At 49.1% G+C, this 27,766-nt stretch overlaps 1 protein-coding gene and 1 long non-coding RNA gene across 2 annotated transcripts; both read left to right on the top strand.

Annotated features, from left to right (window-relative positions):
• Positions 1-258: 258 nt before the first annotated feature.
• LOC115182285 (uncharacterized protein KIAA0930 homolog) lies at positions 259-25,118 on the top strand. Its single transcript, XM_029743900.1, has 2 exons — positions 259-858; positions 24,916-25,118. Exons 1-2 carry the CDS (start codon positions 708-710, stop codon positions 25,101-25,103), a joined length of 339 nt encoding a protein of 112 aa, XP_029599760.1. The 5' UTR covers positions 259-707; the 3' UTR covers positions 25,104-25,118.
• On the top strand, positions 2,787-3,677 carry LOC115182289 (uncharacterized). Its single transcript, XR_003873707.1, has 3 exons — positions 2,787-2,857; positions 2,948-2,968; positions 3,659-3,677. It is a non-coding gene; the product is annotated as an uncharacterized LOC115182289 (long non-coding RNA).
• Positions 25,119-27,766: the final 2,648 nt, after the last annotated feature.

The raw sequence follows: 27,766 nt of genomic DNA, 5'->3' as shown, positions 1-27,766 counted from the left end.
CTACTGTACTGGCTGTACCCTACTTTACCCTACTGTACCCTACTGTACTGGCTGTACCCTACTGGACCCTACTGTACTGGCTGAGCTGCAATTCACAGTTGTCAATTGTCGGTGGGGAAAAAAACAACAATAAACGGTCTTATAAATAACTTGGAGGAACCCTGAAAACGGAAAGAACGTCTCGTACCAATTCCGTCATCTTCGGAGAACACCGCGAGCTCGCACCGAATATCCGCTGCCCCCTCCCCCTTCCGGTCAGCTCGAGACCAACGGAAACGTCACAGACTTGTCCCGTTGATCCACACGAGAGAAACGTATCTAAAAGAGAAACATGCATTAGATTTGTTACAACGTGTCTGATATTTGACTGTTTGTCTAGAATAGAAGCGTTCAACCAAATATCAATTTGTGAGAACTCGACGGAAATGGAGACTTTTCCTTTAAATGTTGTCAGTTGTTGTGTATAATATCCAGGAAGTGGGACGATTCCTCCTCAAGCTGATCTACAGAGCCAGACGGAAGTCTCCTACTCAGGGCTTTTAACGGTGACCGGACAAGGAGACAGTTCGGGAAATACTGTCTGGAATTCATCCCGTGGATTATCAGTGGAGACGCGGCCCGGTATCGCCCCACCGCCTCGGTCTTTCTCCCGGTCGGTCGGTCGGGTGGATCTGCCGCGGGAGGACTGTCATGATCCCGGGCTGGGAATGGCATCCTTTCCCAGTGTTTGTAAGAAGGTCGGACCGGTGGAGGAGGAGGAGGAGAACGGAGAACCGGACCGTTCTCTACAAGACATGTTGAAGGCGATAACCGACGAACGGAACCGTCTTACTATCAGACAAGAAATCAGTGGACTTGGTGAGTTATTTCCAATGTGCACAGTAGAGTTGATTAGGTTGGTGTGGGGGCCTATCGCGTCTGGTCATATCACCGACAACAGCTACCACCTCATCACTTATGTCACTTTGTAATGGACAAACTCTCCAAAAACCCTTGTTATTTATTATCTGTAGGGGTTTTCAGCAGTTAAACCGAGCTCTTCTCCGCGGTTGGTTGCTTGGGAACTAGACTACAAATTCCCGACTGTTTTAACGTTTTAGAAACGTCAATCTTCGATATCAGCGAGAGAGAATGTTTTCTATTAGAAATGACATCCTTACTGGAGCAGTTTGGCACAGATCTAGCTGAGGAAGTACACTTCTCCCCCAGTGATGCTTACCCACAGGTGTTCAGAACATGCTGCATGTAAACTGTTGGTCTCTGTATGTTTTTAATGAGCTGAAATCAAAAGATCACAGAAATGTTCCAGACGCACAAAAAAAAAAACGTTTATCTCAAATGTTTTTGCACAACTTTGTTTACGTCCATGTTAGTGAGCATTTCTCCTTTACCAAGATAATCCATCCACATGATAAATGTGGCATATCATGAAGCTGATTTTTAAACAGCATGATCATTACACAGGTGCACCTTGTGCTGGGGGACAATAAAAGGCCACTCTAAAATGTGCAGTTTTGTCGCAACAACACAATGCCAGATGTCTACATTTTTGAGGGAGCGTGAAATTGGCATGCTGACTGCAGGAATGTCCACCAGAGCTGTTGCCAGAGGATTGAATGTTAATTTCTCTACCATAAGCCGCCTCCAAAGACGTTTTAGAGAATTTGCCAGTGTGTCCAACCGGTCTCACAACCGCAGACCACATGTAACCACGCCAGCCCAGGACCTCCACATCCGGCTTCTTCACCTGCGGGATCGTCTGAGACAAGCCACCCGGACAGCTGATGAACCTGAGGAGTATTTCAGTCTGTAATAAAGCCCTTTTGTGGGTGGAAAACTCATTCTGATTGGCTGAGCCTAACTCCCCAATGGGTGGGCCTATGCCCTCTCCTGCCCGGTCATGTGAAATCCATAGACTAGGGCCTCGTTTGTTTAATATGAACTGTAAACTCAGTAAAGTCGTTGACATTGTTGTATGTTTCATTTTTAATATTTTGATTCAATATAATTATCACAGATGGCTGCATATGTCTTCCATAAACAAGTGATTTTAACATGGAGATATGGCCGTGTGGAAACACTACCCTATAAACGTGTGTACTAATTTAACTAGTACACTGTCAAACTATTCAAATAATTCATTTAGTTAATCGCGATTTAATCTTTGTATTTTTTATTTTGAAGCAGTGCATTGTGTTACAGGCGTACTATGCTTTAATTGTAAAAGGATGGAAACACAAAATTATCTACATCAGAATGTTTTAATAGCATTTTCACCGTAAACAACAACAAACGTTTTCTAACATGGCTACAGCTGTCAATGTTTCAGTAGGTCTACTCCCTCTGATCAATGTTTCAGTAGGTCTGCTACCTCTGATCGATGTTTCAGTAGGTCTACTCCCTCTGATCAATGTTTCAGTAGGTCTACTCCCTCTGATCAATGTTTCAGTAGGTCTACTCCCTCTGATCAATGTTTCAGTAGGTCTGATCAATGTTTCAGTAGACCTACTCCCTCTGATCAATGTTTCAGTAGACCTACTCCCTCTGATCAATGTTTCAGTAGGTCTGATCAATGTTTCAGTAGCTCTACTCCCTCTGATCAATGTTTCAGTAGGTCTACTCCCTCTGATCAATGTTTCAGTAGACCTACTCCCTCTGATCAATGTTTCAGTAGGTCTGATCAATGTTTCAGTAGGTCTACTCCCTCTGATCAATGTTTCAGTAGGCCTACTCCCTCTGATCAATGTTTCAGTAGGTCTGATCAATGTTTCAGTATGTCTACTCCCTCTGATCAATGTTTCAGTAGGTCTGATCAATGTTTCAGTAGGTCTGCTCCCTCTGATCAATGTTTCAGTAGGTCTGCTCCCTCTGATCAATGTTTCAGTAGGTCTGCTCCCTCTGATAAATGTTTCAGTAGGTCTCCTCCCTCTGATCAATGTTTCAGTAGGTCTGATCAATGTTTCAGTAGGTCTGATCAATGTTTCAGTAGGTCTGCTCCCTCTGATCAATGTTTCAGTAGACCTACTCCCTCTGATCAATGTTTCAGTAGGTCTGATCAATGTTTCAGTAGACCTACTCCCTCTGATCAATGTTTCAGTAGGTCTACTCCCTCTGATCAATGTTTCAGTAGGTCTATTCCCTCTGATCAATGTTTCAGTAGGTCTGATCAATGTTTCAGTAGGTCTACTCCCTCTGATCAATGTTTCAGTAGGTCTACTCCCTCTGATCAATGTTTCAGTAGGTCTGATCAATGTTTCAGTAGGTCTACTCCCTCTGATCAATGTTTCAGTAGGTCTGATCAATGTTTCAGTAGGTCTGCTCCCTCTGATCAATGTTTCAGCAGGTCTGATCAATGTTTCAGTAGGTCTACTCCCTCTGATCAATGTTTCAGTAGGTCTGATCAATGTTTCAGTAGGTCTATTCCCTCTGATCAATGTTTCAGTAGGTCTACTCCCTCTGATCAATGTTTCAGTAGGTCTGCTCCCTCTGATCAATGTTTCAGCAGGTCTGATCAATGTTTCAGTAGGTCTATTCCCTCTGATCAATGTTTCAGTAGGTCTACTCCCTCTGATCAATGTTTCAGCAGGTCTGATCAATGTTTCAGTAGGTCTGCTCCCTCTGATCAATGTTTCAGCAGGTCTGATCAATGTTTCAGTAGACCAGTAGTTTGATAAAAAGTCATTTGGGGAAAAAAAAGTTGCGACATGCAAGTAGTGTAAAATGGCCCGCGACACGCGCACCAACCTGCAGCAGAAAGACACAAACATTGCAAGTCTTTACTGCAGCCGTGTTCCGTGTTCCGTGTTCCGTGTTCCGTGTTCTGTGTTCTGATTGGAAACACGTGCGCTTAAAGAGGTTCTATGCTGTGGAGAAAATGGAGACGCGATTAATGGCGTGAACAATTTACGGCGATAAACATGTCACGGGTTATTTAGGCTTTAACATTGACAGACCTACATTTTTATTTTATTTAGGTAGCCTAGTGGGGGGAGGGGGGCAGGTAGCCTAGTGGGGGGAGGGGGAGGGGGGGGGGTAGCCTAGTGGGCGGAGGGGGGGGCAGGTAGCCTAGTGGGGGGAGGGGGGCAGGTAGCCTAGTGGGGGGAGGGGGGCAGGTAGCTTAGTGGGGGGAGGGGGGGGGGGGTAGCCTAGTGGGGGGAGGGGGGCAGGTAGCCTAGTGGGGGGAGGGGGGGGGGGGTAGCCTAGTGGGGGGAGGGGGGCAGGTAGCCTAGTGGGGGGGAGGGGGAGGGGGGGGTAGCCTAGTGGGGGGAGGGGGGCAGGTAGCCTAGTGGGGGGAGGGGGGCAGGTAGCCTAGTGGGGGGGGGGGGGCAGGTAGCCTAGAGGGGGGAGGGGGGGTAGCCTAGTGGGGGGAGGGGGGGGTAGCCTAGTGGGGGGAGGGGGGGGGCAGGTAGCCTAGAGGGGGGAGGGGGGGTAGCCTAGTGGGGGAGGGGGGGGTAGCCTAGTGGGGGGAGGGGGGGGGCAGGTAGCCTAGAGGGGGGAGGGGGGGTAGCCTAGTGGGGGGAGGGGGGGGGGTAGCCTAGTGGGGGGAGGGGGGGGCGGGTAGCCTAGTGGGGGGAGGGGGGGGCAGGTAGCCTAGTGGGGGGAGGGGGAGGGGGGGGGCAGGTAGCCTAGTGGCTAGAGCTTTGGACTAGTAACCAGCAGGTAGCCTAGTTGTTAGAGGCAGGTAGCCTAGTATCCGAAAGGTTGCTGGATCGAATCCCCCGAGCCGACAAGGTAAAAATCTGTCGTTCTGCCCCCTGAACAAGGCAGTTAACCCACTGTTCCCCGGGAGGCCGTCATTGTAAATTTTAGAATTTGTTTCCTAACTGACTTGCCTCGTTAAATAAAAAGGTTAAATAAATACTGTATTCACAGTACTGACAGTAGAATACACCTGATGCTCATTACAAAAGGCTCATTTTACAGGAATGTGTTATCTTGAACAGCACAACATGCCTAAGAACAGTCCTTAGCCGTGGTATATCGGCCATATACCCCCTCGTGCCTCATCGCCAACTAGAGGCCTGTTGCCGAGCGCGGGGTGTGATCACTAGGAGGCAAAACGGAAAAACACAGGTGCTGAAACGTAAAAGGTACATACCTGAAATTGTGCAAAAGTTTCTGTTTTTCCGATGTGCACTAATGAATAAAACCGTTTTGTTTCCACAACAGATGCTTTCCAGGCTGCTTTTAAAAATTAAACGATTTGGGTTCATTTTTATTCCTGAATAACCTAGCTGGAGCTCATCTCTAATGCCCTTCATATGATAATTTGCCTTTAGGCAGGTGTACAGCTGTGGGTGACATTACAATGAAAATGGCCTATTTTAGGAGGCAGCGGTGGTACAGAAACATTGAAGAAAAAAAAAAAATACACACAGTTACTGATGTTATTGCTATTCACAATCCCAGTTCCCTGCGGTTGCTATAGCCTGAAAACATTAAATCATTCAAATGTTTCTATCATGTGGTTTTCAAAAGGTCCAAAAATAAACTTCCTGATGCCAAAGTTGAACACCCAGAATCCCCCCCTTCTCCTGGCCAGGGACGAGTCTGGTGGCCTGGTGATCCAATAATATTCACATGGACTATCACAAGGTCTACAACACTATAGCCGACAGTTTAGGGCCGTTGAGGCTACCTCATTCCTCATCAGTCCACTGGTAGGTGCACTATGAAGACACACAGACAGACACTAGCTGTCCATGAAGCAACGTGATTTGTTTCAGAAAACTGGGCATGTGGAGCTACAGTGTTAGGAAATGGCGAAGTTTCAGAAACGGGACAGATGACCGGGGGAGTTTTGTTAAGATAGGTTTTAACGTTCAGAGCGTTGGGCATCGCGTGCTACGGTTTCTGAAACATAAAAGGAACCTCTCTTTCATATCAGCAAGAAATATTTTTTTATTTAACCTTTTATATAACTAGGCAAGTCAGTTAAGAACAAATTCTTATTTTCAATGACGGCCTACCGGGGAACAGTGGGGTTAACTGCCTTGTTCAGGGGCAGAACGACAGATTTTTACCTTGTCAGCTCAGGGGTTTGATCCAGCAACCTTTCGGATAGGAGGGCGGAGAGAGAAGAGAGGAGAGAGGAGAGAGAGAGAGAGAGACCCTAGCCCCGCAGCACATACACTGTTGCAGCATAGATATGGGGGACGATGACACTGTGGCCCTGTCTGGTGATTGGGGGGGGACAAGACAACACTGTGGTCCTGTCTGGTGATGGGGGGGGGTGAACAAGACGACACTGTGGCCCTGTCTGGTGATGGGGGGGAACAAGACAACACTGTGGCCCTGTCTGGTGATGGGGGGGAACAAGACAACACTGTGGCCCTGTCTGGTGATGGGGGGGGGGGGAACAAGACAACACTGTGGCCCTGTCTGGTGTTGGGGGGGGGGGGTGAACAAGACAACACTGTGGCCCTGTCTGATGATGGGGGGGGGGAACAAGACAACACTGTGGCCTGTCTGGCAGCAGGAGTAGTGCAGAACCCTTTTTTTCTATGTGGGATTTAAAAACAGGAACGGCATCATCCGCTGTGAAAGCTTTCCATCTGACCGCGGCTTTCCGAAGGTTATTAAAGGTTACACTGTTTTAAAGGTTACAGACAACCAAGGTGTTGATGCCATTTCTGTTGTTGATTGGCTTCCACACCTTGTTCTGCGGCGCAGTGGGCCCCTGCTTGGCGCTGTGGGGCCCTGCTTGGCGCTGTGGGGCCCCTGCTTGGCGCCGTGGGGCCCCGCTTGGCGCCGTGGGGCCCCGCTTGGCTCCGTGGGGCCCCTGCTTGGCGCTGTGGGGCCCCTGCTTGGCCGTGATGTGGAGTCAGTGATAGTCAGATGCAGGATGGTATGAGGACTCTACTGTCTCTATAGGACCCCTGGTCCCCTGTTATCAAGAATGCTGTATGGTTCCTATGGGCGCGGCCAAACAGATGAGTTTTTGGGGTTCGTAGTCTGTGTGGAGTGTGTCTATAATTTGGCAAACGCATCTGTCGACCCGTCAAGAGTTCAACTCATCTGAATTGTTTTGTTTTCGTGAAAATGGATGGACACGTCATCTCCCATGTTGAGGAAGCTTTGGATATCACGGATACAGATCAACGGGCCAGTTGGCCACGGCCCTCTGACTCCCCGCCCCACTACCCAGTCCTCTACTCTAGTTACTGATGGCCACGGCCCTCTGACTCCCCGCCCCACTACCCAGTCCTCTACTCTAGTTACTGATGGCCACGGCCCTCTGACTCCCCGCCCCACTACCCAGTCCTCTACTCTAGTTACTGATGGCCACGGCCCTCTGACTCCCCGCCCCACTACCCAGTCCTCTACTCTAGTTACTGATGGCCACGGCCCTCTGACTCCCCGCCCCGCCCCACTACCCAGTCCTCTACTCTAGTTACTGATGGCCACGGCCCTCTGACTCCCCGCCCCACTACCCAGTCCTCTACTCTAGTTACTGATGGCCACGGCCCTCTGACTCCCCGCCCCTCTACCCAGTCCTCTACTCTAGTTACTGATGGCCACGGCCCTCTGACTCCCCGCCCCGCTACCCAGTCCTCTACTCTAGTTACTGATGGCCACGGCCCTCTGACTCCCCGCCCCACTACCCAGTCCTCTACTCTAGTTCCTGATGGCCACGGCCCTCTGACTCCCTGCCCCACTACCCAGTCCTCTACTCTAGTTACTGATGGCCACGGCCCTCTGACTCCCAGCCCCACTACCCAGTCCTCTACTCTAGTTACTGATGGCCACGGCCCCTTCTGACTCCCCGCCCCTCTACCAGTCCTCTACTCTAGTTACTGATGGCCACGGCCCTCTGACGCCCTCCCACTACCCAGTCCTCTACTCTAGTTACTGATGGCCACGGCCCTCTGACTCCCCGCCCCAACTACCAGTCCTCTACTCTAGTTACTGATGGCCACGGCCCTCTGACTCCCCGCCCCACTACCCAGTCCTCTACTATAGTTACTGATGGCCACGGCCCTCTGACTCCCCGCCCCCACTACCCAGTCCTCTACTCTAGTTACTGATGGCCACGGCCCTCTGACTCCCTGCCCCACTACCCAGTCCTCTACTCTAGTTACTGATGGCCACGGCCCTCTGACTCCCCGCCCCACTACCCAGTCCTCTACTTAGTTACTGATGGCACGGCCCTCGACTCCCCGCCCCCACTACCCAGTCCTCTACTCTAGTTACTGATGGCCACGGCCCTCTGACTCCCCGCCCCACTACCCAGTCCTCTACTCTAGTTACTGATGGCCACGGCCCTCTGACTCCCCGCCCCACTACCCAGTCCTCTACTCTAGTTACTGATGGCCACGGCCCTCTGACTCCCTGCCCCACTACCCAGTCCTCTACTCTAGTTACTGATGGCCACGGCCCTCTGACTCCCTGCCCCACTACCCAGTCCTCTACTCTAGTTGCTGTTGATCTATGAGCATCTTGAGGAGGACTGCAGGTTATAGGACAATGAGGTCCGGTATCATATCTCTCTCGCTGTCTCTCTCTCGTCTGTCTGTCTCTCTCTCTCCTGTCTGTCTCTCTCTCCTCTGTGCCTCTCTCAGACCAAGTTGGTCTGTCTAATCTCTTTGACGAGGTAGCGTGTGTGTGTGTGTGTGTGTGTGTGTGTGTGTGTGTGTGTGTGTGTGTGTGTGTGTGTGTGTGTGTGTGTGTGTGTGTGTGTGTGTTCCTCTGTGACAACAGTATGTGTTTTATGTTGTAGTTTCCTGTTTTGACAGACCGCATCAGAGCGCTGGTCTTGTAGTATAAAGTCAACTGAAATAGTTGTAATAGAAATAGTCACATTTATAGCCTAACATTTTTGACTGAGGAGAAACACAAGAATAGATTTTGGTGATTTCTACTTCTCCTGTTGTCATGAGTTGTTCTAGAAAAGTGTTCAGGAACAGAACAGAGCTGAGAGGAGCTGTAGTCCATATATAGACCAGCGCTTTATTAACGTCTCTCTGGGAGAGGAGCTCTACTCCATATATAGACCAGCGCTTTATTAACGTCTCTCTGGGAGAGGAGCTCTACTCCATATATAGACCAGCGCTTTATCAACGTCTCTCTGGGAGAGGAGCTCTACTCCATATATAGACCAGCGCTTTATTAACGTCTCTCTGGGAGAGGAGCTCTACTCCATATATAGACCAGCGCTTTATTAACGTCTCTCTGGGAGAGGAGCTCTACTCCATATATAGACCAGCGCTTTATCAACGTCTCTCTGGGAGAGGAGCTCTACTCCATATATAGACCAGCGCTTTATCAACGTCTCTCTGGGAGAGGAGCTCTACTCCATATATAGACCAGCGCTTTATCAACGTCTCTCTGGGAGAGGAGCTCTACTCCATATATAGACCAGCGCTTTATTAACGTCTCTCTGGGAGAGGAGCTCTACTCCATATATAGACCAGCGCTTTATCAACGTCTCTCTGGGAGAGGAGCTCTACTCCATATATAGACCAGCGCTTTATTAACGTCTCTCTGGGAGAGGAGCTCTACTCCATATATAGACCAGCGCTTTATCAACGTCTCTCTGGGAGAGGAGCTCTACTCCATATATAGACCAGCGCTTTATCAACGTCTCTCTGGGAGAGGAGCTGTAGTCCATATATAGACCAGCGCTTTATCAACGTCTCTCTGGGAGAGGAGCTCTACTCCATATATAGACCAGCGCTTTATTAACGTCTCTCTGGGAGAGGAGCTCTACTCCATATATAGACCAGCGCTTTATCAACGTCTCTCTGGGAGAGGAGCTCTACTCCATATATAGACCAGCGCTTTATCAACGTCTCTCTGGGAGGGAGAGGAGCTCTACTCCATATATAGACCAGCGCTTTATCAACGTCTCTCTGGGAGAGGAGCTCTACTCCATATATAGACCAGCGCTTTATCAACGTCTCTCTGGGAGAGGAGCTCTACTCCATATATAGACCAGCGCTTTATCAACGTCTCTCTGGGAGAGGAGCTGTAGTCCATATATAGACCAGCGCTTTATCAACGTCTCTCTGGGAGGGAGAGGAGCTCTACTCCATATATAGACCAGCGCTTTATCAACGTCTCTCTGGGAGAGGAGCTCTACTCCATATATAGACCAGCGCTTTATTAACGTCTCTCTGGGAGAGGAGCTCTACTCCATATATAGACCAGCGCTTTATCAACGTCTCTCTGGGAGAGGAGCTCTACTCCATATATAGACCAGCGCTTTATCAACGTCTCTCTGGGAGGGAGAGGAGCTCTACTCCATATATAGACCAGCGCTTTATCAACGTCTCTCTGGGAGAGGAGCTGTACTCCATATATAGACCAGCGCTTTATCAACATCTCTCTGGGAGAGGAGCTCTACTCCATATATAGACCAGCGCTTTATCAACGTCTCTCTGGGAGAGGAGCTCTACTCCATATATAGACCAGCGCTTTATCAACGTCTCTCTGGGAGAGGAGCTCTACTCCATATATAGACCAGCGCTTTATTAACGTCTCTCTGGGAGAGGAGCTCTACTCCATATATAGACCAGCGCTTTATCAACGTCTCTCTGGGAGGGAGAGGAGCTCTACTCCATATATAGACCAGCGCTTTATCAACGTCTCTCTGGGAGAGGAGCTCTACTCCATATATAGACCAGCGCTTTATCAACGTCTCTCTGGGAGAGGAGCTCTACTCCATATATAGACCAGGGCTTTATTAACGTCTCTCTGGGAGGGAGAGGAGCTCTACTCCATATATAGACCAGCGCTTTATCAACGTCTCTCTGGGAGAGGAGCTCTACTCTATATATAGACCAGGGCTTTATTAACGTCTCTCTGGGAGGGAGAGGAGCTCTACTCCATATATAGACCAGTGCTTTGTCAACGTCTCTCTGGGAGAGGAGCTGTAGTCCATATATAGACCAGCGCTTTATCAACGTCTCTCTGGAGAGGAGCTCTACTCCATATATAGACCAGCGCTTTATCAACGTCTCTCTGGGAGAGGAGCTGTAGTCCATATATAGACCAGCGCTTTATCAACGTCTCTCTGGGAGAGGAGCTGTACTCCATATATAGACCAGCGCTTTATCAACGTCTCTCTGGGAGAGGAGATCTACTCCATATATAGACCAGCGCTTTATCAACGTCTCTCTGGGAGAGGAGCTGTAGTCCATATATAGACCAGCGCTTTATCAACGTCTCTCTGGGAGAGGAGCTCTACTCCATATATAGACCAGCGCTTTATCAACGTCTCTCTGGGAGAGGAGCTGTAGTCCATATATAGACCGGCGCTTTATTAACGTCTCTCTGGGAGAGGAGCTCTACTCCATATATAGACCAGCGCTTTATCAACGTCTCTCTGGGAGAGGAGCTGTACTCCATATATAGACCAGCGCTTTATCAACGTCTCTCTGGGAGAGGAGTCCTACTCCATATATAGACCAGCGCTTTATCAACGTCTCTCTGGAAGAGGAGCTCTACTACCGATATATAGACCAGCGCTTTATTAACGTCTCTCTGGGAGAGGAGCTCTACTCCATATATAGACCAGCGCTTTATCAACATCTCTCTGGGAGAGGAGCTCTACTCCATATAAAGACCAGCGCTTTATCAACGTCTCTCTGGGAGAGGAGCTCTACTCCATATATAGACCAGCGCTTTATCAACGTCTCTCTGGGAGAGGAGCTGTACTCCATATATAGACCAGCGCTTTATCAACGTCTCTCTGGGAGGGAGAGGAGCTCTACTCCATATATAGACCAGCGCTTTATTAACGTCTCTCTGGGAGAGGAGCTGTAGTCCATATATAGACCAGCGCTTTATCAACGTCTCTCTGGGAGAGGAGCTCTACTCCAAATATAGACCAGCGCTTTATCAACGTCTCTCTGGGAGAGGAGCTCTACTCCATATATAGACCAGCGCTTTATCAACGTCTCTCTGGGAGAGGAGCTCTACTCCATATATAGACCAGCGCTTTATCAACGTCTCTCTGGGAGAGGAGCTCTACTCCATATATAGACCAGCGCTTTATCAACGTCTCTCTGGGAGAGGAGCTGTACTCCATATATAGACCAGCGCTTTATCAACGTCTCTCTGGGAGAGGAGCTCTACTCCATATATAGACCAGTGCTTTATTAACGTCTCTCTGGGAGAGGAGCTCTACTCCATATATAGACCAGCGCTTTATCAACGTCTCTCTGGGAGGGAGAGGAGCTCTACTCCATATATAGACCAGCGCTTTATCAACGTCTCTCTGGTGCTGCTGCTGTTCACTAGTAGTAGACCTACCAGTCGTGGTGGTGGTGGTGGTGCAACAAAGGATCCAGGGCGGGGATGTTGAATTTCTGGTGAGTGACCGGCCGATCTAATCCAAAAGTTATTTCTGGCTGTAGGTAAAAAAAATACATGAAACGTTCTGAGAAAATTATGTGAGCAACAACCGCAACAACAGCAGCAACAGCAGCAGCAGCAGCAGCAACAGCAACAGCAGCAGCAACAGCAACAGCAGCAGCAGCAGCAGCAACAGCAGCAACAGCAGCAACAGCAGCAACAGCAGCAACCACCACCACCACCACCACCTACAACAGTTTTTCCAATCGAAGCCTACTAGAGAGCGTGTTGCCCTCAGGCCTGGAGGGAAGCAAAGGTCATTCCGCTACCCAAGAATATCGAAGCGCACTTTTTATTGGCTCAAACGAAATGAATATGGGTTGTTAGCAGGATGATTGGTTGGCTGTTTTGAGCCAATAAAGTGGGCTTTACTTCAGCTTCCCTCCAGGCCTGAGGGGGCACACTTTCTAGTAGGCTTCGATTTGAAAACATGGCAAATAGGAGTGGCAATATCGGCCGCTATTATCCTCTGTCATTTTTCCATCCAAGTTGTCAGACCCCGGTGGCTTGTCGTTGTTGATAGACGACAATAAGCTTTTTACTGTCATTATTTTATGTCATTTTTTTCTTTGTTTCATAGTGTAGTTTATTTTGTTTTATTTTTGTTCAGTTTAGTCACATGATTTCTCAATTTACAGTACGTTTGCCAATCGGCTCCCTCCTCAACTCTCACCTCCCCCTCCCCCCTCACCTCTCACCTCCCCCTCTCCTCCCTCCTCACCTCCCTCCCTCCTCACCTCTCACCTGTCCTGTGCTGTGTAGTGAGAGGAGTGGAGGAGGCTGTGAAGGGAGAAACCTCTCACCTCCCCTGTGCTGTGTAGTGAGGGGAGAGGAGGAGGCTGTGAAGGGAGAAACGGTGAGCTCGTGGTTCAGTCCAGAGGACAGATCAGGGGTCACATCCTGCGGCTGTCAGCATCCTGGATGAACCTTCCTCACCTCTCTCTCTCCCCCACTCCTCTCTCTCCCTCCCCTCCTCTCTCTCCCAATCCTTTCTCTCCCAATCCTCTCTCCCTCCCCCCTCCTCTCTCTCCCTCCCCCTCCTCTCTCTCCCTTCCCCTCCTCTCTCTCCCTTCCCCCCCTCTCTCTCCCTCCCCCCCTCTCTGCCACTCCTCTCCCTCCTTGTTTTTCCATGACGGGCCAGATATAGAGGGGAGAACAGAGGACAACACTGCAGGACAAGGTCAAACTCATCAGTCGTGTCCAGGATTGTCTCACTATATGCCAGACAGCAGTGTGTCTGTCACTTATATCCGGCCTTGTGTTCCTCTGGTGTGGAAGAGGTATTGATTTGGAATCAGAGTTCTCCTCTGTCCTCCTCCAGGCTCAGGATGTCCCAAATGGCACCCTATTCTGTCGTCTCTCTTCTCTCTCTTCTCTTCTCTCCTCTCTATATGAGAGTAGGGTGCCATCGTCTCTCTCTCCTCTCCTCTCTCTATATGAGAGTAGGGTGCCATCGTCTCTCTCTCCTCTCCTCTCTCTATATGAGAGTAGGTGCCATCGTCTCTCTCTCCTCTCCTCTCTCTATATGAGAGTAGGGTGCCATCGTCTCTCTCTCCTCTCCTCCTCTTATGAGAGTAGGGTGCCATCGTCTCTCGCCTCGTCCTCGCCTCGTCTCTCATAATGAGAGTAGGGTGCCAATCCGTCTCTCTCTCACTCTCTCTCTCTATATGAGAGTAGGGTGCCATCGTCTCTCTCCTCCTTCTCCTCTCTCTTCTATATGAGAGTAGGTGCCAGCTTCCTCTCTCATCGCTACTCCTCGTCTCTATAATGAGAGTAATGGGTGCCAATCCGTCTCTCTCTCCGCTCCTCTCTCCTCTCCTCTCTCTAGATTGAGGAGTAGGGTGCCAATCGTCTCTCTCTCCCTCTCTCTCTCTATATGAGAGTAGGGTGTCCATCGTCTCTCTCTTCCTCTCCTCTCTCTATATGAAGTAGGGTGGCCATCGTCTCTCTCTCCTCTCCTCTCTCTATATGATGAGTAGGGTGCCCATCGTCCTCTCTCTCCTCTCCTCTCTCGATATGAAAGTAGGGGGTGCCATCGTCCTCTCTCTCCTCTCCTCTCTCTATATGAGAGTAGTGGTGCCATCGTCTCTCTCTCCTCTCCTCTCTCTATATGAGAGTAGGGTGCCATCGTCTCTCCTCTCCTCTTCCTCTCTTCTATAGGAAAGTAGGGTGCACAATCGTCTCTCTCTCCTCTTCCTCCTCTATATGATAGTATGGTGCAGCGTCTCCCGCTCCTCTCGCTCTCTATATGAGAGTATGGTGCCACGTCTCTCGCTCCTCTTCCTCTCTCTAATAGAGAGGTTAGGGTGCCATCGTCGCTCTCTCCTACTCCTCTCATCTATATGAGAGTAGGGTGCCATCGTCTCTCTCTCCTCTCCTCTCTCTATATGAGAGTAGGGTGCCATCGTCTCTCTCTCCTCTCCTCTCTCTATATGAGAGTAGGGTGCCATCGTCTCTCTCCTCCTCTCCTCTCTCTATATTAGAGTAGGGTGCCATCGTCCTCTCTCATCCTCTCCTCTCTCTATATGAGAGTAGGGTGCCATCGTCTCTCTCTCCTCTCCTCTCTCTATATGAGAGTAGGGTGCCATCGTCTCTCTCTCCTCTCCTCTCTCTATATGAGAGTATGGGTGCCATCGTCTCTCTCTCCTCTCCTCTCTCTATATGAGAGTAGGGTGCCATCGTCTCTCTCTCCTCTCCTCTCTCTATATGAGAGTAGGGTGCCATCGTCTCTCTCTCCTCTCCTCTCTCTATATGAGAGTAGGTGCCATCGTCTCTCTCTCCTCTCCTCTCTGCTATATGAGAGTAGGGTGCCATCGCTCTCCTCTCCTCTCCTCTCTCTATAGGAGAGTAGGGGTGCCATCGTCTCTCTCTCCTCTCCTCTTCTATATGAGAGTAGGGTGCCATCGTCTCTCTCTCCTCTCCTCTCTCTATATGAGAAGTAGGTGCCATCGTCTCTCTCTCCTCTCCTCTCTCTATATGAGAGTAGGGTGCCATCGTCTCTCTCTCCTCTCCTCTCTCTATATGGAAGAGTAGGGTGCCATCGTCTCTCTCCTCCCTCCTCTCTCTCTCTATATGAAGAAGTAGGGTTGCCATCGTCTCTCTCTCCTCTCCTCTCTCTATATGAGAGTAGGGTTGCCGAGCGCTCTCCTCTCCTCTCCTCTCTCTATAATGAGAGTAGGGTGCCCATCGTCCTCTCGCTCCTCTCCTCTCTCTATATGAAGTATGGTGCCATCGTCTCTCTCCTCTCTCTCCTCCTCTCTATATAGGAGTAGTATGGTGCCATCGTCTCTCTCCTCCTCTCTCCTCTCTCTATATGAGAGTAGGGTGCCATCGATCGTCTCTTCTCTCCTCTCCTTCCTCTCTCTATATGAGAGTAGGGTGCCATCGTCTCTCTCTCTCTCCTCTCTCTATATGAGAGTAGGGTGCCATCGTCTCTCTCTCCTCTCCTCTCTCTATATGAGAGTAGGGTGCCATCGTCCTCTCTCCTCTCCTCTCTCTATATGAGAGTAGGGTGCCATCGTCTCTCTCTCCTCTCCTCTCTCTATATGAGAGTAGGGTGCCATCGTCTCTCTCTCCTCTCCTCTCTCTATATGAGAGTAGGGTGCCATCGTCTCTCTCTCCTCTCCTCTCTCTATATGAGAGTAGGGTGCCATCGTCTCTCTCTCCTCTCCTCTCTCTATATGAGAGTAGGGTGCCATCGTCTCTCTCTCCTCTCCTCTCTCTATATGAGAGTAGGGTGCCATCGTCTCTCTCTCCTCTCCTCTCTCTATATGAGAGTAGGGTGCCATCGTCTCTCTCTCCTCTCCTCTCTCTATATGAGAGTAGGGTGCCATCGTCTCTCCTCTCTCCTCTCCTCTCTCTATATGAGAGTAGGGTGCCATCGTCTCTCTCTCCTCTCCTCTCTCTATATGAGAGTAGGGTTGCCATCGTCTCTCTCTCCTCTCCTCTCTCTATATGAGAGTAGGGTGCCATCGTCTCTCTCTCCTCTCCTCTCTCTATATGAGAGTAGGGTGCCATCGTCTCTCTCTCCTCTCCTCTCTCTATATGAGAGTAGGGTGCCATCGTCTCCTCTCCCTCTCCTCTCTCTATATGAGAGTAGGGTGCCATCGTCCCTCTCTCTCCTCTCCTCTCTCTATATGAGAGTAGGGTGCCATCGTCTCTCTCTCCTATCCTCTCTATATGAGCTCTCTCTCTCTATATGAGAGTAGGGTGCCATCGTCTCTCTCTCCTCTCCTCTCTCTATATGAGAGTAGGGTGCCATCGTCTCTCTCTCCTCTCCTCTCTCTATTGAGAGTAGGGTGCCATCGTCTCTCTCTCCTCTCCTCTCTCTATATGAGAGTAGGGTGCCATCGTCTCTCTCTCCTCTCCTCTCTCTATATGAGAGTAGGGTGCCATCGTCTCTCTCTCCTCTCCTCTCTCTATATGAGAGTAGGGTGCCATCGTCTCTCTCTCCTCTCCTCTCTCTATATGAGAGTAGGTGCCATCGTCTCTCTCTCCTCTCCTCTCTCATATGAAGTAGGTGCCATCGTCTCTCTCTCCTCTCCCTCTCTCTATATGAGAGTAGGGTGCCATCGTCTCTCTCTCCTCTCCCGTCTCTCTATATGAGAGTAGGGTGCCATCGTCTCTCTCTCCTCTCCTCTCTCTATATGAGAGTAGGGTGCCATCGTCTCTCTCTCCTCTCCTCTCTCTATATGAAGTAGGGTGCCATCGTCTCTCTCTCTCTCCTCTCTCTATATGAGAGTAGGGTGCCATCGTCTCTCTCTCCTCTCCTCTCTCTATATGGAGAGGTGCCATCTGCCTCTCTCTCCTCTCCTCTCTCTATATGGAGTAGCCATCGTCTCTCTACTCCTCTCCTCTCTCTATATGAGAGTAGGGTTGCCATCGTCTCTCTCTCCTCTCCTCTCTCTATATGAGAGTAGGGTGCAATCGTCTCTCTCTCCTCTCTCTCTCTATATGAGATTAGGGGTGCCTCGTCTCTCTCTCCTCTCCTCTCTCTATATGAGAGTAGGGTGCCATCGTCTCTCTCTCCTCTCCTCTCTCTATATGAGAGTAGGGTGCCATCGTCTCTCTCTCCTCTCCTCTCTCTATATGAGAGTAGGGTGCCATCGTCTCTCTCTCCTCTCCTCTCTCTATATGAGAGTAGGGTGCCATCGTCTCTCTCTCCTCTCCCTCTCTATATGAGAGTAGGGTGCCATCGTCTCTCTCTCCTCTCCTCTCTCTATATGAGAGTAGGGTGCATCGTCTCTCTCTCCTTGATCTCCTCTCTCTATATGAGAGTAGGGTGCCATCGTCTCTCTCTCCTCTCCTCTCTCTATATGAGAGTAGGGTGCCATCGTCTCTCTCTCCTCTCCTCTCTCTATATGAGAGTAGGGTGCCATCGTCTCTCTCTCCTCTCCTCTCTCTATATGAGAGTAGGGTGCCATCGTCTCTCTCCTCCTTCTCTATCTGATGAGTAGTGGGACCTGTCTCTCTCCTCTCCTCTCTCTATATGAGAGTAGGGTGCCATCGTCTCTCTCTCCTCTCCTCTCTCTATATGAGAGTAGGGTGCCATCGTCTCTCTCTCCTCTCCTCTCTCTATATGAGGTAGGGTGCCATCGTCTCTCTCTCCCTCTCCTCTCTCTCTATGAGGATGGGTCCTACGTCTCTCTCTCCTCTCCTCTCTCTATATGAGAGTAGGGTGCCATCGTCTCTCTATCCTCTCCTCTCTATATGAGAGTAGGGTGCCATCGTCTCTCTCTCCTCTCCTCTCTCTATTGAGAGTAGGGTTGCCATCGTCTCTCTCTCCCTCTCCTCTCTCTATATGAGAGTAGGGTGCCATCGTCCCTCTCTCTCCTCTCCCTCTCTATATGAGATTAGGGGTGGGCCATCGTCTCCTCTCCTCCTCATCCTCTCTCTATAGAGAGGTAGGGTGCCATCGCTCTCTCCTCTCCTCTCTCTATATGAGAGTAGGGTGCCCTCGTCTCTCTCCTCCCTCTCTCTATATGAGAGTAGGTGCCATCGTCTCTCTCTCCTCTCTCTCTCTATATGAGAGTAGGGTGCCATCGTCTCTCTCTCCTCTCCTCTCTCTATATGAGAGTAGGGTGCCATCGGCTCTCTCTCCTCTCCTCTCTCTATATGAGAGTAGGGTGCCATCGTCTCTCTCTCCTCTCCTCTCTCTATATGAGAGTATGGTGCCATCGTCTCTCTCTCCTCTCCTCTCTCTATATGAGAGTAGGGTGCCATCGTCTCTCTCTCCTCTCCTCTCTCTATATGAGAGTAGGGTGCCATCGTCTCTCTCTCCTCTCCTCTCTCTATATGAGAGTAGGGTGCCATCGTCTCTCTCTCCTCTCCTCTCTCTATATGAGAGTAGGGTGCCATCGTCTCTCTCTCCTCTCCTCTCTCTATATGAGAGTAGGGTGCCATCGTCTCTCTCCTCTCCTCTCTCTATATGAGAGTAGGGTGCCATCGTCTCTCTCTCCTCTCCTCTCTCTATATGAGAGTAGGGTGCCATCGTCTCTCTCTCCTCTCCTCTCTCTATATGAGAGTAGGGTGCCATCGTCTCTCTCTCCTCTCCATCTCTCTATATGAGAGTAGGGTGCCATCGTCTCTCTCTCCTCTCCTCTCTCTATATGAGAGGTAGGGTGCCATCGTCTCTCTCTCCTCTCCTCTCTCTATATAGAGTAGGGTGCCATCGTCTCTCTCTCCTCTCCTCTCTCTATATGAGAGTAGGGTGCCATCGTCTCTCTCTCCTCTCCTCTCTCTATATGAGAGTAGGGTGCCATCGTCTCTCTCTCCTCTCCCTCTATCTATATGAGAGTAGGGTGCCATCGTCTCTCTCTCCTCTCCTCTCTCTATATGAGAGTAGGGTGCCATCGTCTCTCTCTCCTCTCTCTCTCTATATGAGAGTAGGGTGCCATCGTCTCTCTCTCCTCTCCTCTCTCTATATGAGAGTAGGGTGCCATCGTCTCTCTCTCCTCTCCTCTCTCTATATGAGAGTAGGGTGCCATCGTCTCTCTCTCCTCTCCTCTCTCTATATGAGAGTAGGGTGCCATCGTCTCTCTCTCCTCTCCTCTCTCTATATGAGAGTAGGGTGCCATCGTCTCTCTCTCCTCTCCTCTCTCTATATGAGAGTAGGGTGCCATCGTCTCTCTCTCCTCTCCTCTCTCTATATGAGAGTAGGGTGCCATCGTCTCTCTCTCCTCTCCTCTCTCTATATGAGAGTAGGGTGCCATCGTCTCTCTCTCCTCTCCTCTCTCTATATGAGAGTAGGGTGCCATCGTCTCTCTCTCCTCTCCTCTCTCTATATGAGAGTAGGGTGCCATCGTCTCTCTCTCCTCTCCTCTCTCTATATGAGAGTAGGGTGCCATTTGGCACGGAGCCTGAGGCTGAGGCTATTCTCAGTAGCCTGAGTCTCTGTCAGGTGATGGGTGAGCCGTGGTCACTGATGACTAGCCTGTGTGTGTGTGTGGGTGTGTGTGTGACTATTCTCAGTAGCCTGAGTCTCTGTCAGGTGGAAAAGTTGTTGTTGTTGATGATGAGTAGGAGATTTCCTGGAAGCAGCGTCCACTTGGCTGGAGGGTTTCATATACTGCTGAAGTGTCTGTTTGCTCAGCCTCTGAGGGAAGATGTGATACACTGGCTGTATTCTGTACTCTGGTGAGAAATTGTTTAGCAGCGCGGTCAGATTGTGTTGTGTGTGTGTGTGTGTGTGTGTGTGTGTTGGGGCTCCCGAAGACGCTGCATCTCAGTGCTAGAGGGCTTCACTACAGACACCCTGGTTCGAATCCAGGCTGTATCACAAACGGCCGTGATCGGGAGTCCCGTAAGGCGGCGTATAATTGTCCCGGTGTCGTCAGGGTTTGTCCGGTGTAGGCCCGTCCATTGTAAATGTAATCATTTTGTTCTTTAACTGACTTGCCTAGTTAAATAAAATGTAAAAAATACAAGGATCAGGAAATGTGGTGGTATTTCAGTTCCCTGTCGTTCTGTCTGTAGAAACTAGACTCGTCTGAGAGGAACAAAGGCTTCACTTTCAGCATTTTATGGTTTCAGCATTAAGGGTTCAGGAGATTTTCTTTGAATAATGTACACATATATAAATACAAGTTATTTAAACCAAATGCCCATCATGACTTTTGACGTCACGTTGGAAGCAAAACAAAGTCAGACAAGCGCTTCAGTAGATTTAAGTTACACTGAATTGAATCTCACTGTAATGAAATGGCATGGAGGGAATGTGTTTCTCATGAATGAGCAGTTAAACTGAACGGCCATTTTGTGTCAGAAGCTGCTTCCCCTCCATTAGAGAAGAACCCTGTCTGTCTCCGAAATGGTACCCTATTGCCTATATAGTGCACCGGTGAAACTGTATGGAATGGAAACTACTGACCCAGTGGGCTCTGGTCAAAAGTAGTGCACAATATACAGAGCTTTCAGGAAGTGTTCACACTCCTTGACTTGTTCCACATTTTGTTGTGGAAGTGGGATTAAAATGGATTCTGTTGTCATTTATTTTGTCAACGATCTACACAGAATACGCTGTGAAAGTGCTTTACAAATTCTAACATTTGTAAAGCACTTATATCTTGATTAGATAATTAATTATTCAACCCCCTGTGTCAATACATGTTAGAATCACATTTGGCAGCGATTTACAGCTGTGAGTCTTTCTGGTTAGGTCTCTAAGAGCTGTGAGTGTTTCTGGGTCGGTCTCTAAGAGCTGTGAGTGTTTCTGGGTCGGTCTCTAAGAGCTGTGAGTGTTTCTGGGTAAGGCTCTAAGAGCTGTGAGTCTTTCTGGTTAGGTCTCTAAGAGCTGTGAGTCTTTCTGGGTAGGTCTCTAAGAGCTGTGAGTATTTCTGGGTAGGTCTCTAAGAGCTGTGAGTCTTTCTGGGTAAGTCTCTAAGAGCTGAGTCTTTCTGGGTGAGTCTCTAAGAGCTGTGAGTCTTTCTGGGTGAGTCTCTAAGAGCTGAGTCTTTCTGGGTAAGTCTCTAAGAGCTGTGAGTCTTTCTGGGTAAGTCTCTAAGAGCTGAGTCTTTCTTGGTGAGGCTCTAAGAGCTGTGAGTCTTTCTGGGTAGGTCTCTAAGAGCTGAGTCTTTCTTGGTGAGTCTCTAAGAGCTGTGAGTCTTTCTGGGTAAGTCTCTAAGAGCTGTGAGTCTTTCTGGGTGAGTCTCTAAGAGCTGTGAGTCTTTCTGGGTAAGGCTCTAAGAGCTGTGAGTCTTTCTGGTTAGGTCTCTAAGAGCTGTGAGTCTTTCTGGGTAGGTCTCTAAGAGCTGTGAGTATTTCTGGGTAGGTCTCTAAGAGCTGTGAGTCTTTCTGGGTAAGTCTCTAAGAGCTGAGTCTTTCTGGGTGAGTCTCTAAGAGCTGTGAGTCTTTCTGGGTGAGTCTCTAAGAGCTGAGTCTTTCTGGGTAAGGCTCTAAGAGCTGTGAGTCTTTCTGGGTAAGTCTCTAAGAGCTGAGTCTTTCTTGGTGAGGCTCTAAGAGCTGTGAGTCTTTCTGGGTAGGTCTCTAAGAGCTGAGTCTTTCTTGGTGAGTCTCTAAGAGCTGTGAGTCTTTCTGGGTAAGTCTCTAAGAGCTGTGAGTCTTTCTGGGTAAGGCTCTAAGAGCTGTGAGTCTTTCTGGGTAGGTCTCTAAGAGCTGTGAGTCTTTCTGGGTAAGTCTCTAAGAGCTGTGAGTCTTTCTGGGTGAGTCTCTAAGAGCTGTGAGTCTTTCTGGGTAAGTCTCTAAGAGCTTTCCACACCTGGATTGTGCAATATTTGCCCATTTTATTATTTTTTAAGTTCTTCAAGTCCTGTCAAGATGGTTGTTGATCTTTGCTAGACAGCCATTTTCAGATCTTGCCATAGATTTTCAAGCAGATTTAAGTGAAACCTGTAACTTGGCCACTCAGGAACATTCACTGTCTTCTTGGTAAGTAACTCCAGTGTAGATTTGGTCTTGTGTTTTAGGTTATTGTTCTGATGAAAGGTGAATTCGTCTCCCAGTGTCTGGTGGAAAGCAGACTGAGCCAGGTTTTCCTCGAGGATTTAGCCTGTGCTTAACTCCATTTTGTTTCTTTTTTATCCTGAAAAACTCCCCAGTCCTTAACGATTACAAGCATACCCATAACATGATGCAGCCACCACTATGCTTCAAAATATGGAGAGTGGTACTCAGTAATGTGTTGTATTGGATTTGCCCCAAACATAACACTTTGTATTCAGGACAAAAAGTTAATTGCATTGACACTTTTTTTTTGCAGTTTTACTATCTTGTTGTAAACAGGATGCATGTTTTTCGAATATTTTTTCTATTCTGTACAGACTTCCTTTTTTTCACTCTGTCATTTAGGTTCGTATTGTGGAGTAACTACAATGTTGTTGATCCATCCTCAGTGTTCTCCTATCACAGCCATTAAACTCTGTAACTGTTTAAAAAGTCACCATTTGGCTTCGTGGTGAAATCCCTGAGCGGTTTCCTTCCTCTACGGCAACTGAGTTAGGAAGGGCGGCTGTATCTTTTGTAGTGACTGGGTGTATTGATACACCATCCAAAGTGTAATTAATAACTTCACCATGCTCAAAGGAATATATTCAATTTCTGCTTTTATTAAACATTTTTACCCATCTACCAATAGGTGCCCTTCTTTGCAACGCAAAACCTCCCAAGTCTTTGTGGTTGAATCTGTGTTTGAAATTCACTCCTCGACTGAGGGACCTTACAGATAATTGTACGTGTGGGGGTACAGAGATGAGGTAGTAATTAAAAAATCATGTTAAACACTATTATTAAACACAGAGTGAGTCCATTTAACTTATTATGTGACTTGTTAAGCACATTTTTACTCCTGAACTTATTTATGCTCCTTACCATAACAAATGGGGTTGAAAATGTATTGAATCAATACATTTCAGCTTTTCATTATGAATTAATTTGTTAAAAAAATTCCTAAAAACAAAATTCCACTTTGGTATTGTGGAGTATCGTGTGTGTGTGTGTGTGTGTGTGTGTGTGTGTGTGTGTGTGTGTGTGTGTGTGTGTGTGTGTGTGTGTGTGTGTGGATCAGTGACCAGATAAAATATTCAACGTGATCCATTTTAAATTCAGTCTGTAACACGACAACGTGTGGAATAAGTCCAGGGGTCTGAGTACTCTCTGAAGGCTCTGTATGGGTGCCGTTTAGGACGGGGGAAACATCCATCTCACCTCCATTCTATCTCCCTGAGGGCAAAGCCAATAAGCCACTTAACACATATTACAGTAGACTGTTTCTCTACGAGTTTACTGTAAATCAGGAGTGACATATTACAGTAGACTGTTTCTCTACGAGTTTACTGTAAATCAGGAGTGACATATTACGGTAGACTGTTTCTCTATGAGTTTACTGTAAATCAGGAGTGACATATTACGGTAGACTGTTTCTCTATGAGTTTACTGTAAATCAGGAGTGGCATATTACAGTAGACTGTTTCTCTACGAGTTTACTGTAAATCAGGAGTGACATATTACGGTAGACTGTTTCTCTATGAGTTTACTGTAAATCAGGAGTGGCATATTACGGTAGACTGTTTCTCTATGAGTTTACTGTAAATCAGGAGTGGCCCTGTGCCGTCCTCCTCTTGCTCTGATAACTGTGATAGGACCGTTCCAGGGTGTTTTAAGGATGACCTCTGACCTCTCTGTGTTTCCTTCCAGGGTGTTTTAAGGTCTGACCTTTGACCTCTGTTTCCTTCCAGGGTGTTTTAAGGTCTGACCTTTGACCTCTCTGTGTTTTAACCTCTGACCTCTCTGTGTTTCCTTCCAGGGTGTTTTAAGGATGACCTCTGACCTCTGTGTTTCCTTCCAGGGTGTTTTAACCTCTGACCTCTCTGTGTTTCCTTCCAGGGTGTTTTAAGGATGACCTCTGACCTCTCTGTTTCCTTCCAGGGTGTTTTAAGGTCTGACCTCTGACCTCTCTGTGTTTCCTTCCAGGGTGTTTTAAGGTCTGACCTCTGGCCTCTCTGTGTTTCCTTCCAGGGTGTTTTAAGGTCTGACCTCTGACCTCTCTGTGTTTCCTTCCAGGGTGTTTTAAGGATGACCTCTGACCTCTGTGTTTCCTTCCAGGGTGTTTTAACCTCTGACCTCTCTGTGTTTCCTTCCAGGGTGTTTTAAGGTCTGACCTCTGACCTCTCTGTGTTTCCTTCCAGGGTGTTTTAAGGTCTGACCTCTCTGTGTTTCCTTCCAGGGTGTTTTAAGGTCTGACCTCTGACCTCTCTGTTTCCTTCCAGGGTGTTTTAACCTCTGACCTCTGACCTCTCTGTGTTTCCTTCCAGGGTGTTTTAACCTCTGACCTCTCTGTGTTTCCTTCTAGGGTGTTTTAAGGATGACCTCTGACCTCTCTGTGTTTCCTTCCAGGGTGTTTTAAGGATGACCTCTGACCTCTCTTCCAGGGTGTTTTAAGGTCTGACCTCTCTGTGTTTCCTTCCAGGGTGTTTTAACCTCTGACCTCTGACCTCTCTTCCAGGGTGTTATAACCTCTGACCTCTCTTCCAGGGTGTTTTAACCTCTGACCTCTGACCTCTCTTCCAGGGTGTTTTAACCTCTGACCTCTGACCTCTCTTCCAGGGTGCTTTAAGGACGACCGCATCGTGTTCTGGACATGGATGTTCTCCACGTACTTCATGGAGAAGCTGTCGCCGCGGGAACAGGACGACATGTTGTTTTACGTCCGCAGGAAGCTGTCGTACGTCAGCCCCGACCAATCAGAGGGCAAGAAGGTGAGCGAGCGTGTGAAAGAGAGAGTGAGACAGTGAATATAGTATGTTATAGTGTCCCATATGGTTGGGAGTGTCCCCCCCGTACGGTTGGGAGTGTCCCCCCCCATACGGTTGGGAGTGTCCCCCCCCGTACGGTTGGGAGTGTCCCCCCCCGTACGGCTGGGAGTGTCCCCCCCGTACGGCTGGGAGTGTGTCCCCCCGTACGGTTGGGAGTGTCCCCCCCCCCCCGTACGGCTGGGAGTGTCCCCCCCCCCCCCCGTACGGCTGGGAGTGTCCCCCCCCCCCGTACGGCTGGGAGTGTCCCCCCCCCCCCCGTACGGCTGGGAGTGTCGTCCCCCCCCCCGTACGGCTGGGAGTGTCCCCCCCCCCCGTACGGCTGGGGGTGGCCCCCCCCCCCGTACGGCTGGGAGTGTGTCCCCCCCCCCCGTACGGCTGGGAGTGTCCCCCCCCCGTACGGCTGGGAGTGTCCCCCCCGTACGGCTGGGAGTGTCCCCCCCCATAATGTTCTTGTCTTTATCCTCTGAAAAAAGACACATTAGAAGATTCTGGGGATGAGCATCTTCAAGATGGACTTGTTGTTCCTCTTTAGTGCATTTAACTATATGTCACTGGGTGGTGAGTTGATACAATTCCAAGTCAGGAAGGTTGAAACCAACCCTCGGACTCGGGAAGGTTAAAACCAACCCTCGGACTCGGGAAGGTTAAAACCAACCCTCGGGCTCGGGAAGGTTGAAACCAACCCTCGGGCTCGGGAAGGTTGAAACCAACCCTCGGGCTCGGGAAGGTTGAAACCAACCCTCGGGCTCGGGAAGGTTGAAACCAGCCCTCGGACTCGGGAAGGTTGAAACCAACCCTCGGACTCGGGAAGGTTGAAACCAACCCTCGGACTCGGGAAGGTTGAAACCAACCCTCGGACTCGGGAAGGTTGAAACCAACCCTCGGGCTCGGGAAGGTTGAAACCAACCCTCGGGCTCGGGAAGGTTGAAACCAACCCTCGGGCTCGGGAAGGTTGAAACCAACCCTCGGGCTCGGGAAGGTTGAAACCAACCCTCGGGCTCGGGAAGGTTGAAACCAACCCTCGGGCTCGGGAAGGTTAAAACCAACCCTCGGGCTCGGGAAGGTTAAAACCAACCCTCGGGCTCGGGAAGGTTAAAACCAACCCTCGGGCTCGGGAAGGTTAAAACCAACCCTCGGGCTCGGGAAGGTTAAAACCAACCCTCGGGCTCGGGAAGGTTAAAACCAACCCTCGGGCTCGGGAAGGTTAAAACCAACCCTCGGACTCGGGAAGGTTAAAACCAACCCTCGGACTCGGGAAGGTGGGAAAACTTTCCTTTGTATTCTGTGAGTTTTATTTGTCCATGTAAAGTCTGTCATGACTTAGGATATTTATTTAAAGAATGTCTTCGGTGGGGTAATTGGTATTACCAGAGAATAAGTATATAAACTTTGGGAGCCATGCCGAAGAGGTTTATTATCCCTGTTAGATTTATGGGAAGATGCAGATAGTGAAGGAAGTGTAGTTGGTATAGACCCTCCTCCCATCACCTCTGTATTAACAGCCTGGGGCGAGATAGTGAAGGAGGTGTAGTTGGTATAGACCCTCCTCCTCCCATCACCTCTGTATTAACAGCCTGGGGAGAGATAGTGAAGGAGGTGTAGTTGGTATAGACCCTCCTCCTCCTCCCATCACCTCTGTATTAACAGCCTGGGGAGAGATAGTGAAGGAGGTGTAGTTGGTATAGACCCTCCTCCTCCTCCCATCACCTCTGTATTAACAGCCTGGGGAGAGAGAGTGAAGGAGGTGTAGTTGGTATAGACCCTCCTCCTCCTCCCATCACCTCTGTATTAACAGCCTGGGGAGAGAGAGTGAAGGAGGTGTAGTTGGTATAGACCCTCCTCCTCCCATCACCTCTGTATTAACAGCCTAGGGAGAGATAGTGAAGGTGTAGTTGGTATAGACCCTCCTCCCATCACCTCTGTATTAACAGCCTGGGGAGAGATAGTGAAGGTGTAGTTGGTATAGACCCTCCTCCCATCACCTCTGTATTAACAGCCTGGGGAGAGATAGTGAAGGTGTAGTTGGTATAGACCCTCCTCCATTACCTCTGTATTAACAGCCTGGGGAGAGAGAGTGAAGGAGGTGTAGTTGGTATAGACCCTCCTCCTCCCATCACCTCTGTATTAACAGCCTGGGGAGAGGAAGTGTAGTTGGTATAGACCCTCCTTCTCCTCCCATCACCAGCCTGGGGAGAGAGAGGGAAGTGCTTCTTCATCAATACTAGCTTTGGATAGGCTAGGATAGAATTTTACATTTGAGTCATTTAGCAGACGCTCTTATCCAGAGCGACTTACAGTAGTGAATGCATACATTTCATTTCATGCATTATTTTTGTACTGGCCCCCCCCGTGGGAATCGAACCCACAACCCTGGCGTTGCACACACCATGCTCTACCAACTGAGCCACAGGGAAGAATATAATTATAGAGCTGGGATAAACGGCCAAAATATAATTTCACAATATTTTCCTCATTTTGGACAGTGTTTTAATGTTTTTATATAGTAAAGGTTGTGAATGTGCTTTATGAGTACTGACTGATCCTGGTGGAAACACATATACACTCTACGCTATTCCAGTGGTCTTTCTCCGTGCTGATAACCAGTCTGGATATTCTGACCACTAGCCAGTCTGGATATTCTG

This window comes from Salmo trutta, unplaced genomic scaffold (genome assembly GCF_901001165.1).
Source record: "Salmo trutta unplaced genomic scaffold, fSalTru1.1, whole genome shotgun sequence".
Classification (NCBI taxonomy): domain Eukaryota; kingdom Metazoa; phylum Chordata; class Actinopteri; order Salmoniformes; family Salmonidae; genus Salmo; species Salmo trutta.
This window is presented reverse-complemented; position numbering and strand designations above follow the sequence as displayed.

Bases quoted from the DNA above. Each gene is read 5' to 3' on its own strand.
- LOC115182285 (XM_029743900.1), top strand. From the start codon at position 708: ATGGCATCCTTTCCCAGTGTTTGTAAGAAGGTCGGACCGGTGGAGGAG. The intron at 859-24,915 runs GTGAGTTATTTC...CCTCTCTTCCAG, and splicing joins ACAAGAAATCAGTGGACTTG to GGTGCTTTAAGGACGACCGC.